Source organism: Macaca fascicularis, chromosome 12, assembly GCF_037993035.2.
Source record: "Macaca fascicularis isolate 582-1 chromosome 12, T2T-MFA8v1.1".
Lineage (NCBI taxonomy): Eukaryota > Metazoa > Chordata > Mammalia > Primates > Cercopithecidae > Macaca > Macaca fascicularis.
Window position 1 is genome coordinate 125,962,311 of NC_088386.1, and position 17,110 is coordinate 125,979,420.

Consider the following 17,110-nt stretch of genomic DNA (forward strand, 5'->3'; position numbering starts at 1 on the left):
CAAGAGATTCTCCTGCCTCAGCCTCCCAAGTATCTGGGATTACTGGCATGTGCCACCATGCCTGGCTCATTTGGTATTTTTAGTAGAAACGGGATTTCTTCATGTTGGTCAGGCTGGTCTCGAACTCCCAACCTCAGGCCTGCCTCGGCCTTTTGAAGTGCTGGGATTACAGGAATGAGCCACAGCGCCTGGCCATGGAACCACTTTTCAATGTGGAATAGAACATATTTACTAACATCCAGATATATTTCGTTTCTCTGAAATAAGAAGCCAAAAGTATGTAAGATTAAACTAATATTTAGTACTGAGTGTCATAGCATTGTATCTTATTCGGAAATGACCTACATATTTAATGAACATTTATCATGTAATTTGCCTTAGCAAAACTCTAAGGATATAGAAACTTTTTATTTTATTGTATTTTTTGAGAAGGAGTCTCACTCTGTCACCCAGGCTGGAGTGCAGTGGTATGATCTCAGCTCACTGCAACCTGCGCTTCCCTGGTTCAAGCAATTCTCCTGCCTCAGCCTCCCAAGTGGCTGGGATTATAGGCATGCACCACCACACCTGGTCAATTTTTGTATTTTTACTAGAGACGGGGTTTTGCCATGTTGGCCAGGCTGGTCTCTAACTCCTGACCTTAAGTGATCTGCCTGCCTTGGCCTCCCAAAGTGCTGGGATCACAGTGTGAGCCACCATGCCCAGCCTAGAAACTCTTAAAGTAAATATATTATAAAACATATTATAAGTCAATTTATAAACTTTTGTCCTATTTACATTTATTATAATTATTATTATTATTATTTTTTGAGATGGAGTCACACTCTGTCACCCAGGCTGGAGTCAGTGGTATGATCTCAGCTCACTACAACCTCCGTCTCCCGGGTTCAAGCGATTCTCCTGCCTCAGTCTCCCGAGTAGCTGGGACTACAGGTGTGCGCCACTACGCCTGGCTAATTTTTGTATTTTTAGTAGAGATAGGGTTTCACCATATTGGCCAGGCTAGTCTTGAACTCCTGACCTCATGATCTGCCTGCCTCGGCCGCCCAAAGTGCTGGGATTACAGGCATGAGCCACCATGCCCAGCCTTATTCATTCTTAACAACTGTGTTTGGAAAAATCTCATGAGCCATTAGACAAATCCAGCCATCATCTCAACTTAAATTTTCTATTAACCATTTTGCTATTAATATTACCATATATTATCTAAATATCATAAAAGCAATCACCTTAACATTAAATACATGCATATTTTGCTGATAAGTCAAAAGACATTTGTTTTTATTAAACCAACAATATTAAACTACTCATATTTACCAAAAGATTTACTCAAATCACATGAACTTGAAAAATATTTGGGCTTATGTATTTAATTTTTGATTACTCATTTATTGTTATGTCAATTTGATACCATGTAGACAATATCCAAACACAAGTATAGACATATACATATATGTAGACACAACATATAACTAATACACATACACATGTATGCATCTGAAAGCTGAAAAGATCAAGGAGTTCAATACAAAAGAGAGTAGAGCTAGGCTGGGCGAGGTGGCTCATGCCTGTAATCCCAGCATGCATTTTGGAATGCCGAGGCAGGTGGGTCACTAGACGTCAGGAGTTTGAGACCAGCCTGGCCAATATGGTGAAACCCCATCTCTACTAAAAATACAAAAATTAGCCTGGTGTGGTGGCACGTGCCTGTAGTCCCAGCTACCCAGGAGGCTGAGGCAGGAGAATCGCTTGAACCCAGGAGGCAGAGGTTGCCTTGAACCGAGATCATGCCACTGCACTGCAGCCTGGGTGACAGAGTGTAACTATATCAAAAATAACAAAAAAAGAGTAGAGCTTTAGACTGAGGGGAGCCTGTCCACCCCACAATTCTTGGGGCTCCATGAGGAAAAACAGAGGTACCCTACCCAAAAAGGAGGAGTCTGTGGTGTCCTTTCTTGTTCCTGAAGGGTCCTTGGGCTGCTAGAAGCTTTCTTGGTGTCAAAAGTGGCAAGAGGAAGAAGAGACAGTAGTAAATGGAAGAACAAGTCCTAGAGTAGCCAGTTTCAGAAGATCTTGTTTTCCAACTGGCCAAGAAGGTTTTACATTATCCTTGGCAAAAAATCATGTCAACGAAAGGAGAAACAGAGGGAGCACATATAGTTAGCAGGGGTTTCAGAAGAGAGAAATTCAGTTGACTGAGAAGCTGTCACAGAGCGAACAGAGGACTCAAATAAGTGTACGTATACATATATAGCCTAAATATCGGTTTTAATTAAGTGTACTTTCGACTGTACAGCTCTTAAAATATTTTTATCAGGTTTTAGCTGGGTTAATAGCAAACATTCCTGTTTCCTGGTTTTTTCTTTCTGAAATTTATACCAATGGTGGGGCATATTTGTTTATTAGAGGTCTAGAGGAATCACTATTTAAAGCTGTTTGTGTTTGAAACCCAAGTTTCAGAACTGTAACACTAGCCCTTGTAGCCTGTATCTTTCATTTGACAAGTGGTCATTCCTAGTGAAAGTTCTTTAGTTCTTTAATTGTTTTATTGAATTTTTCTACTTCTTATTTTTTTTTGAGATGGAGTCTCACTCTGTCACTCAGGCAGGAGTGCAGCGATGTGATCCCAGCTCATGAACTGCAGCTTTGAACTCCTGGGCTCAGGTAGTTCTCCCACCTCAGCCTCCAAAGTAGCTGGGACTACAGGTGCACACCACAACACCCAGCTAACTTTTTAAACTTTTTCGTAGAGACAGAGTCTCACTATGTTACCTGGGCTGGTCTCAAACTCCTGGGCTCAAGCCTCTGCCTCCCAAAGTGCTGATATTACAGGCGTGAGTCACCACGCCCAGCCCTCCTTCTTTCATATTATTTATTACATCTTTTTTTGTTTGTTTTTGAGATGGAGTCTCGCTCTGTCGCCCAGGCTGGAGTGCGTTGGCATGATCTTGGCTCACTGCAGCCTCTGCCTCCTGGGTTCCAGCGACTCTCCTGCCTCAGCCTTCCAGGTAGCTGGGATTACAGTCACATGCCACCACGCCCGGCTATTTGTTGTATTTTTAGTAGAGATGGGGTTTCACCATGTTGACCAGGCTGGTCTTGAACTCCTGACTTCAGGTGATCCAGCCACCTTGGCCAGGGGATCCAGCCACCTCAGCCTCCCAAAGTGCTGGGATTATAGGCGTGAGCCACCACGCCCGGCTATAGTATCATTTAAACACATCAGGATTCATTTCCCTTGGCTTTGTTATCATTCTTCCGGTGCTGGAGTATTGGTTACTTATTCATGCAGGCTGCTTGAGGGCAGGGGCTTTGCATTAGCCTGCCTTGCTCCTATAGAACCCCAGTCCACTTTTGCTGATTGGAAAAGGACCGAGTAAAAGATTATACACTGTGAAGGCTTCATAGATAGTAATTGACCAGAATGCTGTATAAAAGGAAATAACGAGAGAGGTTCAGGACAAGTATTTGAAATTCATTGGAATATTTTGCCCTTAAATATGTTGAGACTGGGTGTGCAATTTTAATATGCACAAGAATTAACTGAGAAACTTATCTAAAAGGAAGATTTACTGGTCCCATTCCTAATTCTCTAGGTTTTAAGTAGGCCCAGGAATCTGCATTCAAAATAATTTTGGATACAAGTTTTAAATTGAAAAAGCATTATGGGCATAAGGAAAAAAAAAAATCAGACCTACCTTAGTCCACAGATTTTCTTCCCTGGAGCCAACAACTGTTAATGTTTTCTTATGCTTCTTTATATTTCTTCCCAGCAATTTTCAATTCATGTCTAAGCCTATTATATATATGAATGACTTTTTTTTTGGTAATGAAAACATATAATTGGAATATTAAACATATTGCTTTATCTTGCCTTTTTTTTCTCTCTCTCTTGAGACAGAGTCTTGCTCTGTCGCCCAGGCTGGAGTGCAATGGTGCAATCCACCTCCTGGGTTCAAACGATTCTTCTGCCTCAGCCTCCTGAGTAGCTGGGATTACTGGTGCCCACCATCATGCCCAGTTAATTTTTGCATTTTTAATAGAGACAGGGTTTTGCCATGTTGCCCAGGCTGGTCTCAAACTCCTGAGCTCAAAGTGATCCATCCCCCTTGGCCTCCCAAAGTGCTGGGATTATAGGCGTGAGCCACCACTTCCAGCCTATCTTGCTTTTTTTTTTTTTTTTTAAGCACTATATCTTCAGACTGTTTCCAAATTCTACATATAGATCTGCCTTTTTTGTTTAATAATTCTACAAATTCCACTGTATTATCATAGGTCTATACTTTAAAATACTTTATACTGTACTTTAACAGTTATACTATATTTTAACGGTTATCTATTGGTAGACATTTAAATTGTTTCCAGTCTTTTATTTTTTTATTTTTTTTAATTTGAGACAGAGTCTTGCTCTGTTGCCAGGCTGGAGTGCAGTGGCGCGATCTCAGCTCACTGCAACCTCCACCTCCCGGATTCAAGCGATTCCCTTGCCTCAGCCTCCCGAGTAGCTGGGACAACAGGTGCATGCCACCATGCCCTGCTAATTTTTTGTATTTCAGTAGAGACGGGGTTTCACCATATTGGCCAGGATGGTCTCGATCTCCTGACCTCGTGAACCACCTGCACCCAGCCCAGTCTTTTATATAACAAATGATAAACAAAAAATCCTTACATATTAGTCTGTGTTCATATGTAGAAAATGATGTTAGAAATGCAATTGCTGGATTCAAAGATGTGTGCATTTTAAATTTAATACTTAGACGCAGCACTTTTCACAATCATTCTAAGTGATTCTGTCCACGTGGTTTGTGAACGCACCTACAGAAATAGTTTTTCAGGGGAAAGAATGAAACAAATAATTACCACCTACATTTTAGGAGTATTCTCTTCGAGGCCAACAAAATAGAAATGTTATACAAAAACTCACTGACCGTCTTCAAAGAGGACAACATTTATTTAGTTGTATGTAAATAAAAATTACTTGGATTCATGAGAGGAAAATGATAAAGCACATGATATAAATATACAATTAACCTTTTATAATATCTTCAAAGAACAGCAAATAACAAACAGGAAATATTTGCAGTAATTCTTTTTTTTTTGAGACGGAGTCTCGCTCTGTCGCCCAGGCTGGAGTGCAATGGCCGGATCTCAGCTCACTACAAGCTCCGCCTCCCGGGTTTACGCCATTCTCCTGCCTCAGCCTCCCGAGTAGCTGGGATTACAGGCGCTCGCCACCTCGCCCGGCTAGTTTTTTGTATTTTTTAGTAGAGAGGGGGTTTCACCGTGTTAGCCAGGATGGTCTCGATCTCCTGACCTCGTGATCCGCCCGTCTCGGCCTCCCAAAGTGCTGGGATTACAGGCTTGAGCCACCGCGCCCGGCCCTGCAGTAATTCTTTACAATATTCTCTTTTACTCTGTTGTGAACATGAATACTGCAAGCAGGTCTCTTTTTTTTTTTGACAATGGGAACTTCTCATTTGGTAGAAGTCGCCACTTTCAAAAACATAGTAAGTCAACACACAACTGTACAAACTGAACGTGAACAAGTCTAACTTAGATGTAATTAAAGTCGAGTCATTGGATAAAAAGTTTATATTGATGATACACAACCAGCAGTGCAAGCATCCAAATACATTGGCTATAGCACCATTTAAAATATTTAACACTGCCTCTTGTTAATTTGATGTTGTCGGAAAATGAAAGTAATGAAGCAATGTAGTTTTTAAAACATATAACGTGTTTCAATCTAATCATCCTAATTCTATGGCAAATTACATAGAGATAGAGGAGGGAGCATTGCCTCAGCTTTAAGACTGTCGTTATCAAAATAGAGAGCTGGATTCTTTAACAGCAGCCAAAGCTGTAATGATAACACATAGGTTGTTGTGTTGAACCAAATGGAATATGACATGCAATCTATTGGATATAATAATGTGCAGGCAATTCCCGAGTCATTGGAGGTAATAGTGAGTGTATATATTAACCATGCTTTTGTTTCTCCATTCCATTAGCTGCCTTTTATTATTTTGGTGGTCCTTTCATGATACAACCCCTCCCACTAGACATTAGAGCAGGAAATAATGGAGATGGAACTAAAAGAGAACTTGTCCATTGAATGACTTGTTAACAGCTCAGAAGGGTATGGTTGAGTATAACTGAAACTGCTGGCTAAAATTACGCTGGGGGTGACATTGTTTGCTTCCAATTCCTAGTAGCATTCCTGCCTCTAATTGTCAAGGATAATTGAGAATGGGCTGTATTCACTTTAGATAAATTTGACCTAAGACACTGGCAATGATATTGAAGGATTTGTGTGGGTGTGATGATCAAATTGTGAGTAGAAATTTAAATAGATTTAAACTATCTGTAAACAACTAAGGCAGTCAGAAATTTCAAACGATCTGGGAAGAACATTCTGCAGTCTGAAAAACGTTTGGCTTAGAAAAATAGACATCTCAGATAAAGAAAGGGCATTATTAGATGTCATGGATCACAGTCATCTTCTGTATGAAATCAATCAAGAGAACTATTTTTAAAACTGTGCCACGCTCAGGCAAATGAATGGTCTATATAACAACATGAGAGTCTAGAGATGGGCTATTTGTTATCACTACTCCAATGTCAGGTGTGGCACAGACATCTACACTAAGGGCATTCTATTTATTACCCTCACAAATTGATAGTGTTATATTTTGGATTAGCAACATTCCTTGGAGATGATTTAACTATTAGCTTTATTTGTCAGTTAGCAATTAGTTCTATGTTACATTTTTTGGGCAGAAGAAACTCAGAAAAAAATATTACAGGCCCCAGATCATGTTTATCATCTAAGAGGCCAATGATATGAATAAAAGTGCTTGAATTGTAGCCCTTTAATGTTGTGCGTACAAATCCGGCTTCTGCTAAGGAAATCATTACTGTTATTTCTTTGTTAAGGTTTTGTCTCAAGATTCCATTTATAACTGGATAACAGTGAATTAGGATTAATGGCAAATGTCTTCTTTTAGAGGAGGATTTATGAAGCCCGATCCCTAGCTGCAGAATTCCCTCATAAAAATACAAGCTGTGTTTCTTTAATTGTACTAAATTGTATTACGTGTGGAATTAGAGCTTGCCTTTGTTTGATGCTAGTAGATCAATAGCTCCCTGTAATAATTAATTTCTGAAATCTCGTCATATTCTTGTGCTTGAAACCCATTGATCTGGAATCTTTCTGGAAGCACACAGATACTTCGGTTTTGTCTTACAAAGAAGTGGTTGAGTTGAAAAGCTTTTATTCCCTGTGTGTGTTTTAAAAGCTGTATTTAAAAACCTAGTTCCAGTAGATGACAAGAGAATGATTTTGATAAGGGTATTTCTACCAATTATTTACTAGGCTGTCTTTGAACAACACTGTCGTCTCTAGAATGCATGTAGTCCTTAATACCTTCCAGCATTACATCTCCCCAAACAGAGAGGCAGTGCTGCTTACAAATGAGGCTGTGACAATGGCATTTACAAATGACAGTGCCAGTTACTGTACAAAATGCTTTCCCACGTCCTGTCATAGGTGCCTCACAGCAACCATGCGAGGTAGGCATGAGTATTACAGTGAAACCCACACGGAACATTACATGATACTAAACATGTGCACCATCCATGTATTTTCTTCTGGATTGTTCTACAATTCGAATGCACGGCTGAATAAGTAAAAAGAGTATTCCTATCATGTAAAGCAAACCACATATGTAGAAGGAAAAATCATATTTTTGCGTGATGTCATAGATCCACCCTACAAAACAAAAAAGAATATATTCACTATCATGGAGTTGATACAATAAAAGTCAAGAATATAAAGCAGGCATTTATTGCTGCTATAAATGTTTCTAAAAGAATTTATATGTCATTTCATACCAATAAAATGTTTCATTTATCCATTTTCCTTTTTTTGTTGTTGTTTTTTATATTTTTTGGTTCTCATTTAGCAATTTTTAAGGGTGTGCTATACACCAGTGTTCCCCGTGCCTGGAGAGGGCTGCATTCATAAAGCCATTTGGTTGCTTTGGAAGGCATTTGAAGCAATTCCCGGCTGACTCATGGGGAGAACCTTCTGGTTCACTCGAAGGCCCTCACAAGGCCAGTAGTGAAAAGTGAATCCAATGATTTTCTTTTTTCACAAGTGCCAACACAAATTTTTCTAAAACCTACAAAAATGATTCTAAAGTTTTTAGTGTGTATCAAAAGAGGCTGGGCAGAAGACATTTGAACTTTCATTCATTCTGAAGTATTTGAGGGTACACATCTGTTCTAGAAAGAATCAAAATCTTCGGGTGTTATAAAATTCACATTTATAGCCACAAAACTTTAATATTTACATTTATAAAATTCTAAGTTGCCAAAGATACTGCCATAGATGCTGACTAAATTATGTTATTTTCAAATAATTTAATATTATAATTTAACAGCTTAATATAATCATCTTATTAGACATTCTGTAAAATACCACTATATTTCATGAATTCTAAGACACTGATGTGCCATTATTTTATATATCAGTAAAAAATAAATATTCTTGTCCATTCAAATATGACTCAATATTTCCTCAGGACTTTGTAAAAGGCATTCTAATTTCAGACGTTAAAATATGAGAAAAACGTGTCTCAGAATCTATGAAATCTGTTTCCTATATTTCAGTGATTAATTCTAAGAATGGGTCACAAGTCATGGTTCCCACATAGTCAACTACGCAAACTGAGTGGATTGAGCTACACGCAAGTGTTTTATTTATGGTAAAAATGTCATTTTTTCCCCTTTTAGTAAGCACATTAGCAAAGACTTAAAATATAAATGATTTAATGGCCAGGCTCAGTGACTCACACCTGTAATCCCAGCACTTTGGGAGATCAAGGCGGGCAGATCACATGAAGCCAGAAGTTCGAGACCAGCCTGGCCAACAGGGCAAAACCCCCATCTCTAAAAAATACAAAAATTAGCTGGGTGTGGTGGGGCATGTCTGTAATCCCAGCTACCCAGGAGGCTGAGGCATGAGAATTGCTTGACTCCAGGAGGCAGAGGTTGCAGAGGAGCCGAGATCATGCCACTGCACTACAGCCTGGGCAACAGAGCAAGACTCCGTCTCAAAAAATAAAATGAAATAAAAAAATAAGATTTTATGATCAAACATAGTATTCCGTGGCCACTTTTCAGAAACATCTTTAAAACAACTAATTGGCAAATGAGTGCATAAATGCAACTTAAACTTCTCCTATCAAGAAACAGCCACACAAAAGCAACTAGGAAAGGTGTAAACCAGTCCCTCCGACTTCCGGTTGTTATCTGTATCTCTTTGTTTATTGTATCTAGTGTGTGATGACTATGCCTGGATTATCTATTTACAGGGATCAGTCAAGGCATTCATAAAGAAAAACAAACAATTGCATACAAATCTATAATTTTTTTTACAAAAGCAACAAGTTAAAAGGTATGAATTTTGTATCTACTTTAAAAGTAAACCAAGTTTCTGTATTTGTTATTTTATGTAAAAAATAGAAATGAAAAAAAATCCGACTCTTTAGAAGTGGCTCAGTAAAATGCTCTATCATCTTTTCTTAATCTATAATTGGAGACAAGGGGGACAAAAAAGATTAAACATAATTCAAAAGTAATGCTTCAGCTTCAGAATTGAATGGAAAGGCAATTGACACTGACCTATGAACAAAAACACACCCAACTTCTACTCAGTGTTACCAGTTGGCAACTGTGGACAACTGTGAATTAGGACAAAATGAGCAATTCAATTGCAAATAATGCAGAGTGATCTGTATCAACAGAGTAGTGATGGGAATAACTGTAATCTACAATTTTAAAAAAATCAATAAATACAAATGAGGTTCCCATAGTCCACTTATCTCCATATGAAAGCTGACCAGGTCATTTTAACGGCTAAATCCTCGCTTTCCACATGATCAAGTGATTGAGAGCAAGAATGATGACTCTAAGTAACAAACACCTGAATGCTTTGTTTCAAGTGGCTGAAACAAGTCGAACTTATTGCTGCTTAACATGGACCTCAGAAATGGGACAGAATCCCACCTGGCTGGAAAATTAAGCTGTATTTCATTCAGACTATTTATTTACTTTTTGGTAGAAGGGGTTGATTATAAGCTCCAGGCTCTGTGATGTGGCCCCTGCCTAGCTTTCTCCCCTGCTCACCAGCACAAGCCATGCTGAATTTGTTAGCATCTCAAACACATTTCTCTTGGCTCTTTGAACATGTCCTGTTCCCCCTTCTGGGTGGAATTATTATTATTGTTATTATTATTATTATTATTATTATTATTTGGGACATAGTCTCACTCTGTCACCCAGGCTGGAGTGCAGTGGCACAATCGTGGCTCACTGCAGCCTCCACCCCCTGGGTTGAAGAATTCTCCTGCCTCAGCCTCCCGAGTAGCTGGAATTACAGGCATGCGCCACCACGCCCGGCTAATTTTTGTATTTTTAGTAGAGACAGGGTTTCCCCATGTTGGCAAGGCTGATCAAACTCCTGACCTCAGGTAATCCACCCACCTCAGCCTCCCAAAGTGCTGGGATTACAGGCGTGAGCCACCGCGCCTGGCCAAATTCATTATTATTATTATTTTTAATGGTCCTCTTTCCTCTAAAAATATAAATATTTGTAAAAACATCTCCACATGCCCAAGCTTCAAATGTAACTCATGTCAGTTGTTTTTTTTTTTTTTTAAAAAAAAAGCACACCCAACTTTACTGAACAATTTAACATAGCACTAACTGTAGGAGTATGTTAAGTTAATCCCATAGGTTTTCTCCAATCTACCTTTAGGATTTATTTATAAATAACTCTGGATCCTGCCATCTCCCTTTGGTGCCTGTTTTAATATTTCTGCTAGTTTGAATTCAAACCCAGTCAGATGTAAAGCAGGTCAAGAGAGACAGGACTCTACCAGGAGCTTTGACCCTCAGCACATGTTGACACAACTTTTTCAGAGAGAAGACAGTTCCCACAAGCTGCCTTCCTCATGCATCCTTCACCACCCGTCCTGGAGGTCTGACCTCAGTTCCTGCATTTGGAACCTGGGATTCTTGGCAACCCAGGATTCTTGGCAACCCTCATCCAAACACCAATTCAAACCTATAGCTTCAAAGTAAAATCTGGTTCCCGATTAAAGTACATTTTCTTTTCATTTGAGTCTGTCAAATAAGTAATGCTGTTTTTCTTATTAATTAAATAAGGGCCCTGGCTTTTGGTTAATTTTTCAGATTATTAAGGTGTTAGATTTTATGTGACTGGAAGAGATGTGTGTGGAATATTGGTCAGTCAAATCTGGTGGCTGAGGTTTTGCCATATTATACACTGAAACATCTAGGAAAGTATGTACTACTATTACATAATTTTGTATTTTATTTTATTTTAATTTTGAGACAGAGTCTTGCTCTTGTCACCCGGGCTGGAGTGCAGTGGCGTGATCTTGACTCACTGATCCGTCTCCCAGGTTCAAGCAATTCTACTGCCTCAGCCTCTCACGTAACTGGGATTACAGGTGCCTAATTTTTGTATTTTTGTAGATATGAGGTTTCACCATGTTGGCCAGGCTGTCTCCAACTCCCGACCTCAGGTGATCCGCCCACCTCAGCCTCTCAAAGTGCTGGCATTACAGGCATGAGCCACCGCACCCGGCCTATATTATATCTTTAAAGGGATTGAACAAAACACCCAACAATATTATAAACAAATTAGATCAAGAAGTCCATGCTGCTGAATGACATGGTTGAAATGTCTGTTCAATATCTCTGATTGTACTTTCTTGAAACTTTTTTTTTTAAAAAAAGGAAATGTGAACAGTAATTTTCCTTGCAGCAAACCCAGCTAAGCAATAATTTCTAGTGCACTTCGAATTTCTAGCAAGAGTGTAATGTGGTCATTTAGTCACTCATATTGCGAGTCGCTCTGAGCCTACAGTGCACATAAATGGTGGCTTGCATCTCATTGCAATGTTGGCTCCTTGGTCTGGAAAGGTCAATAAATGAAACATCATGCAGGTAGCCAACGAATGTTGTTCATCATTCCTTAGTGCACGAATTCAATGGAAGATGAAGAAACCAACAAATGCAAATAAAGAAAGTCCCCTTTAGCTTGCTGGCCTAGACAGGCACATCCGAATGTTGATTTTGGGGTTTCCATAGCACCACATGATACGCATCATAGAAGGCTCCCAACCATTAACACAACGATTTCTATCATCCATGGTGGATCCCATTCCACTACAGAACCCATCTCCAGGGAGGAACCTCGAAGCAGTCAAGAGATAAGACCTGATGACTGAGGGTTGGGTATAACTCCCTGTCCTCTACTTGTCATTCCTCTCTCTTCCACTCAAGAAAGCTCGCTAGAATGCAGATGAATGGACAGCACAGGACCACAGGGATGGGATAAGAAAACTATCCTGGCAAACTCTGGTGCTTTGACTAACACTGATCACGAGAATTACTCAGGCCACACCTCACAGTTGTGTTGTGATGCTGCCATTGAAATCTGATGGATCAAGACAAAACAACCCGAGCCTGCCCATTAGAAGAAAGTACCCCTGGATCATGCAAAGAACCATCAGTGACAGAGTCCATTTATGCATACAATGTATCTGAAGGACCTCCAATCAGAGGGCAGAGGAGCAACTACTAGGTCCCTATACCTCCAATGGATATTTAACATCTCTAGCAGGCACCATTGGCTGACTGAACTGCCAATCCCAATTCTTTTCTCCTTTCCTTCCTCTAGTAGAGAGGCTGGAAAGCAAAATAGTCCATTCACAGCTCCCCTTGAAGCTTGAACTAGCTGTGTGATATAGTTCTGGCCAATCAGATGTAAGTGGAATTCTGATGGGACTGAGCCTTTCCCCACTTCCTTCTCCCTGCTATAAATGATGATGCAGTGGCTGGAGATACAGCAACCATTATGTCACCATGAGGCAGTTAGCATGAGGAAACGGCCAAGAGGATCTCTGAGACATTGCCCCAACATCCTCCAGTCCCTGAACTCTATATTTCTGGTTATGTGACAGAAATATGCTTAAACCATCATTGTCAGGATGTTATAATCAAATGCATTCTGACCTGACAGAGAATTTTACATGAGATCAGTGAGCAATTTTAGACCTTTCAACTGCCAATATAGTTTGCTCTGTTGCTATAGCCATTTTCACTTAAAAATGCTGCATCTGCATCTCTGTGCACAGGCAGACACCAGGAGCAGCTTGCTCCAGGAGGAGCCCTATATGTAGCCCTGAGGATTCCTAAGGGGACTCTTGGACCTTAAACCTTTAGTCAGCCGACTGCCGGTGTTGTCTGCTGCATAGGCAAAAATCTATGATTTCTTGTACTTTAGATTTCAAGGGGATTTAAAAGCGTGTTTGTTGGCACAAGCTCTCTGCCAGTGGGGGTCTTAAGGGAGGAGGTGACTTTACGACTTATAGAAAGACTGGGAAAAAAGGGGCAGGGAGGGCTTTGTCCTGTACCCATGGGATTCCTTCACCCACTGGGGAGAGATACTCCTGCCAGAGGATATGAGAATAAAGAGCCTGTAGGGCCCAGACAGGAGGTTGCTTGGGGGTGGCTGGGGGAGGGGACATCTGAACAGGTGAGGCTCCACTGGGTTAGCTCGAGGCTCTGCACAAAACCTCCAGCAGCCCTGACAATCACTACCAGCCCTGGCTGGCTGGCTGAGGGCCACCACCAGAGAGCACCTTTGTATTGGCATTCTGCCCCAGCCTTTGCCATGCTATGCAGACTCCTATCTCCAGTTCCTGGACAGAGGATAGACCTTGTTATCTTCACCCAGCAGCTGGTGTCTTGGGGCATGAGTCTACCTGCCCAAACCTGACTTGCCTTTCCACAAAGGCACTGGCCCAGACACAAGATTCCTTGATGCCCAAGGCTTCTGGTATGCCCGAATACCAAGTTCTCTGGTGAATTTGCCTCTTGTAAATGAAGGGAATACATGACAGAGATCGTATCCTAGATGTTGCCAGCTAGTGGCCTTCAGGCCTGTGGTAGGCAGAATGCTCCTATCCCTAATTTCTCTACCCCATGAATATGTGACCTAATTAGGGCAAAAGGGACATTGCAGGTGTGATTAATTTAGGACCTGGGCTGGGGAGATGATCCAGGATCAGGTGAGCCCAATGTAATCATAGGCACCCTTATAAGTGAAAGGAGGTGGCCAGGCATGGTGGCTCACGCCTGTAATCCCAGCACTTCAGGGGGCCGAGGTGGGAGGGATCGCAAGGTCAGGAGTTCGAGACCAGCCTGGCCAATATGGTGAAACCCCATCTCTACTAAAAATACAAAAAAATTTAGCCAGGCGTGGTGGCGCATGCCTGTAATCCCAACTACTCAGGAGGCTGAGGCAGGAGACTTGCTTGAACCCAGAAGGTGGAGGTTGCAGTGAGCTGAGATCATGCCACTGCACTCCAGCTTGGGTGACAGGGGGAGACTCCATCTCAAAAAAAAAAAAAAAAAAAAAAAAAAAAGGTGAAAGGAGGTGGCAGGAAGTCCGAATCAGAGAGAGGTGGGAAGACGTTACACTGCTGGCTTAGAAGATGGAGCAAGAGGGTACATGCCAAAGAATGAAAGTGGCCTCCAGATGCTGGAAAAGACAAGGAAACAAAATCTCCCCTAAAGCCTCAAGAAGGAATTCAGCTCTGCTGACATCCAGAACAGTAAGATAATAAATCTGTATTTGTGTGTGTGTGTGTGCGTGCTTGTGTGTATGCATGCATGTGTGTGTGTCTGTGTGGAGATGGGGTCTCACTATATTGGCCAGGCTGGTCTCGAACTCCTGGGCTCAAGTGATCCTCCTGCCTCGGCCTCCCCAAGTACTGGAATTACAGGTGTGAGCCACCACATCTGGCCAATCTGTATTGTTTTAAGCCACCATAAGTTTCTGGCAATTTATTACAGCAACAATAGGAAGCGAATGCAGGGCTGGATTGAGTCCATGGATGTGTTCTGTTGCACCTGCCACATGGTGTTTTGGAAATCTGTTAGTGCTACCTAATAGTACAGATTCTTAGCTTCCCTTTGGGGAGAAACAACACCCAGAAGATCTGGCAACAATTCTCAGTATTTCTTGGTGACAGAAATCAGCTGGAACTGCCCAGAGGCCACCTTCTTCAAATGGGTAAGGAGCCCGGCAGTATTCCATCAACCCATCCGCTTTATTTCCTCACTCTACCAGCCTGACTGCCTTATCATGTGGATAGGATCGAAAGTTCATCTACATTTCATCTACATTCTACATAAAAGAATGGCCTTGGCCAGGCACGGTGGCTCATGCCTGTAATCCCAGCACTTTGGGAGGCTGAGGCAGGTGGATCACCTGAGGTCAGAAGTTCGAGGCGAGCCTGGCCAACATGGTGAGACCCCCATCTCTACCAAAAACATAAAAAATTAGCCGGGCGTGGTGGTGTGCACTTGTAATTCCAGCTACTTGGGAGGCTGAGGCAGGAGAATCGCTTGAACCTGGGAGGCAGGGGTTGCAGTGAGCTGAGATCGCACCACTGCACTCCAGTTGGGGCGATAGAGCAAGACTCCATCTCCAAAAAAAAAAAAAAAAAAAAAGAAAACAAAAGAAAAGAAAGAATAGTCTTTAACTTACTCAAATGTATAAATGAGAAATTAGGGGGCAGGAATGGGAAGATAAAAGGAACATGTGCACAAATGGAAACCTTTTTATCTTGGACTTTATAACATAACACACCATATCTACATGCACTCTGAGCTCTTAAAACCTCACAGAGTTTACCTGCAAAAGGTGGTCCCAGCAACGCAGAGATGCCATTAGCACAGATGATGATGCCGTAGGCATTGGCCAGGTGTTCAATGCCAACCAAGTCTTCAGTCACTACGGGCATTAGGGAGAAATAACCACTGGAAAACCCTATCAGTGCGCAGATGACCGCCAGGCCAGCGTACGTGTGCATCAACGGCAGAATAAAAATACTGAGGACAAGGGTGAAGTTGGCCAACAGGAAGACGTTCCAAACACTGATGCAAGGTAAGTCGGCTATGACGCCCAGGATCACTTTTCCGAAGATGTGAACTATTGCTATAATTGACGTCAGAGGGAAAATGTCGTTTTGCTCCGATAAGTTATACAAATTGACGATTTCTGGGAGGTGAATGAAGGGGATGACAAAGCTGCTGTATGCAAACAAAGCCCAGAAAATAAAGGCTACAAACATTCGATTTGTAAATAGAGAGGCTGTCCCAAAGTAGCCCGAGTACCAGTCCTCGAAGCCCTTCCTGACTCTCATGGTGAGCCAGCTGAGCGTCTTCAGAATCCGGAGAGCCCACATGTTCTTCCTGTGCCCGGCCCGATCGGGGCACTCCTGGGCTTGCAGGTCGCCGAGGGTCTCCTCGTTCCCGGGCCCACCATCCTTCTCTTCTGTTCTTCCCTGCTGTCCAGCTGACTTCACAGATTCCGTGGAGTGCGCTGGCAGGACGCGCAGATCTTTCTCTCCTGGGTCGTTTGGGTTTTTCCCAGGAGAGAGGGGCCTCATGAGCGCCCCACACACACACAGGTTTAAGGAAACGGCACCTTGGATCAGCATGGCATTCCTCCAGCCGTACTCTGCGCACAGGTACTTCAGCAGCACAGTCATCAGGAACGTACCGAATCCGGTTCCCGTGGTGCTGAGGCCCTGGGCGAGGGCGCGTCTCTTCTGGAAATACCTGCCCACCATGACCACCGCGGGCAGGTAGGCCATCCCGCTGCCCAGGCCTGCACAGGCCGACAGGGGAAGAAAAGACACGGTGCAACATCAGTGGCCATATCCAGAATTTGCAGCAAAGATCACTTGCATTTCCTTAATTAGCATCTATTTACGCTTTTTTATTTCTGACAAAGCTGTAACAGTGATTATTTAAAAAGCAGCCCCCAGGGATAAGCGGCAGGAAGACCATCCAGCCAAGCAGGTTTCTAGCCCGCCATTTTTCCCAACAGGCTTTGCGGCACAAGTGCCTCCAATAACAAAATGGAGCCGCATTCTCACATCAGAAAAATATAAGCTCCAGGCAGGCAAGACCATGTATTTTCACCAATGGTATGCCCAGG

General features: G+C 42.1%; 1 protein-coding gene across 4 annotated transcripts in view; it reads right to left on the reverse strand.

Annotated features, from left to right (window-relative positions):
• Positions 1-216: 216 nt before the first annotated feature.
• Positions 217-17,110, reverse strand: part of SLC16A14 (solute carrier family 16 member 14) — a 41,443-nt gene continuing 24,549 nt past the window's right edge. For 3 of the 4 annotated variants that reach the window (XM_074010404.1, XM_005574532.5, XM_065526199.2), the window contains 2 exons: positions 15,800-16,777; positions 4,933-7,771 (listed from right to left, as the gene is read on the reverse strand). In XM_074010404.1, the coding sequence (XP_073866505.1) occupies positions 7,620-7,771; positions 15,800-16,763 (1,116 nt within the window). In that variant the 5' untranslated portion in view covers positions 16,764-16,777 and the 3' untranslated portion in view covers positions 4,933-7,619. Of the gene's footprint in view, positions 258-4,932; positions 7,772-15,799; positions 16,778-17,110 lie in introns of those variants that run through there. The other variant, XM_045367847.3, reaches the window with a different exon arrangement.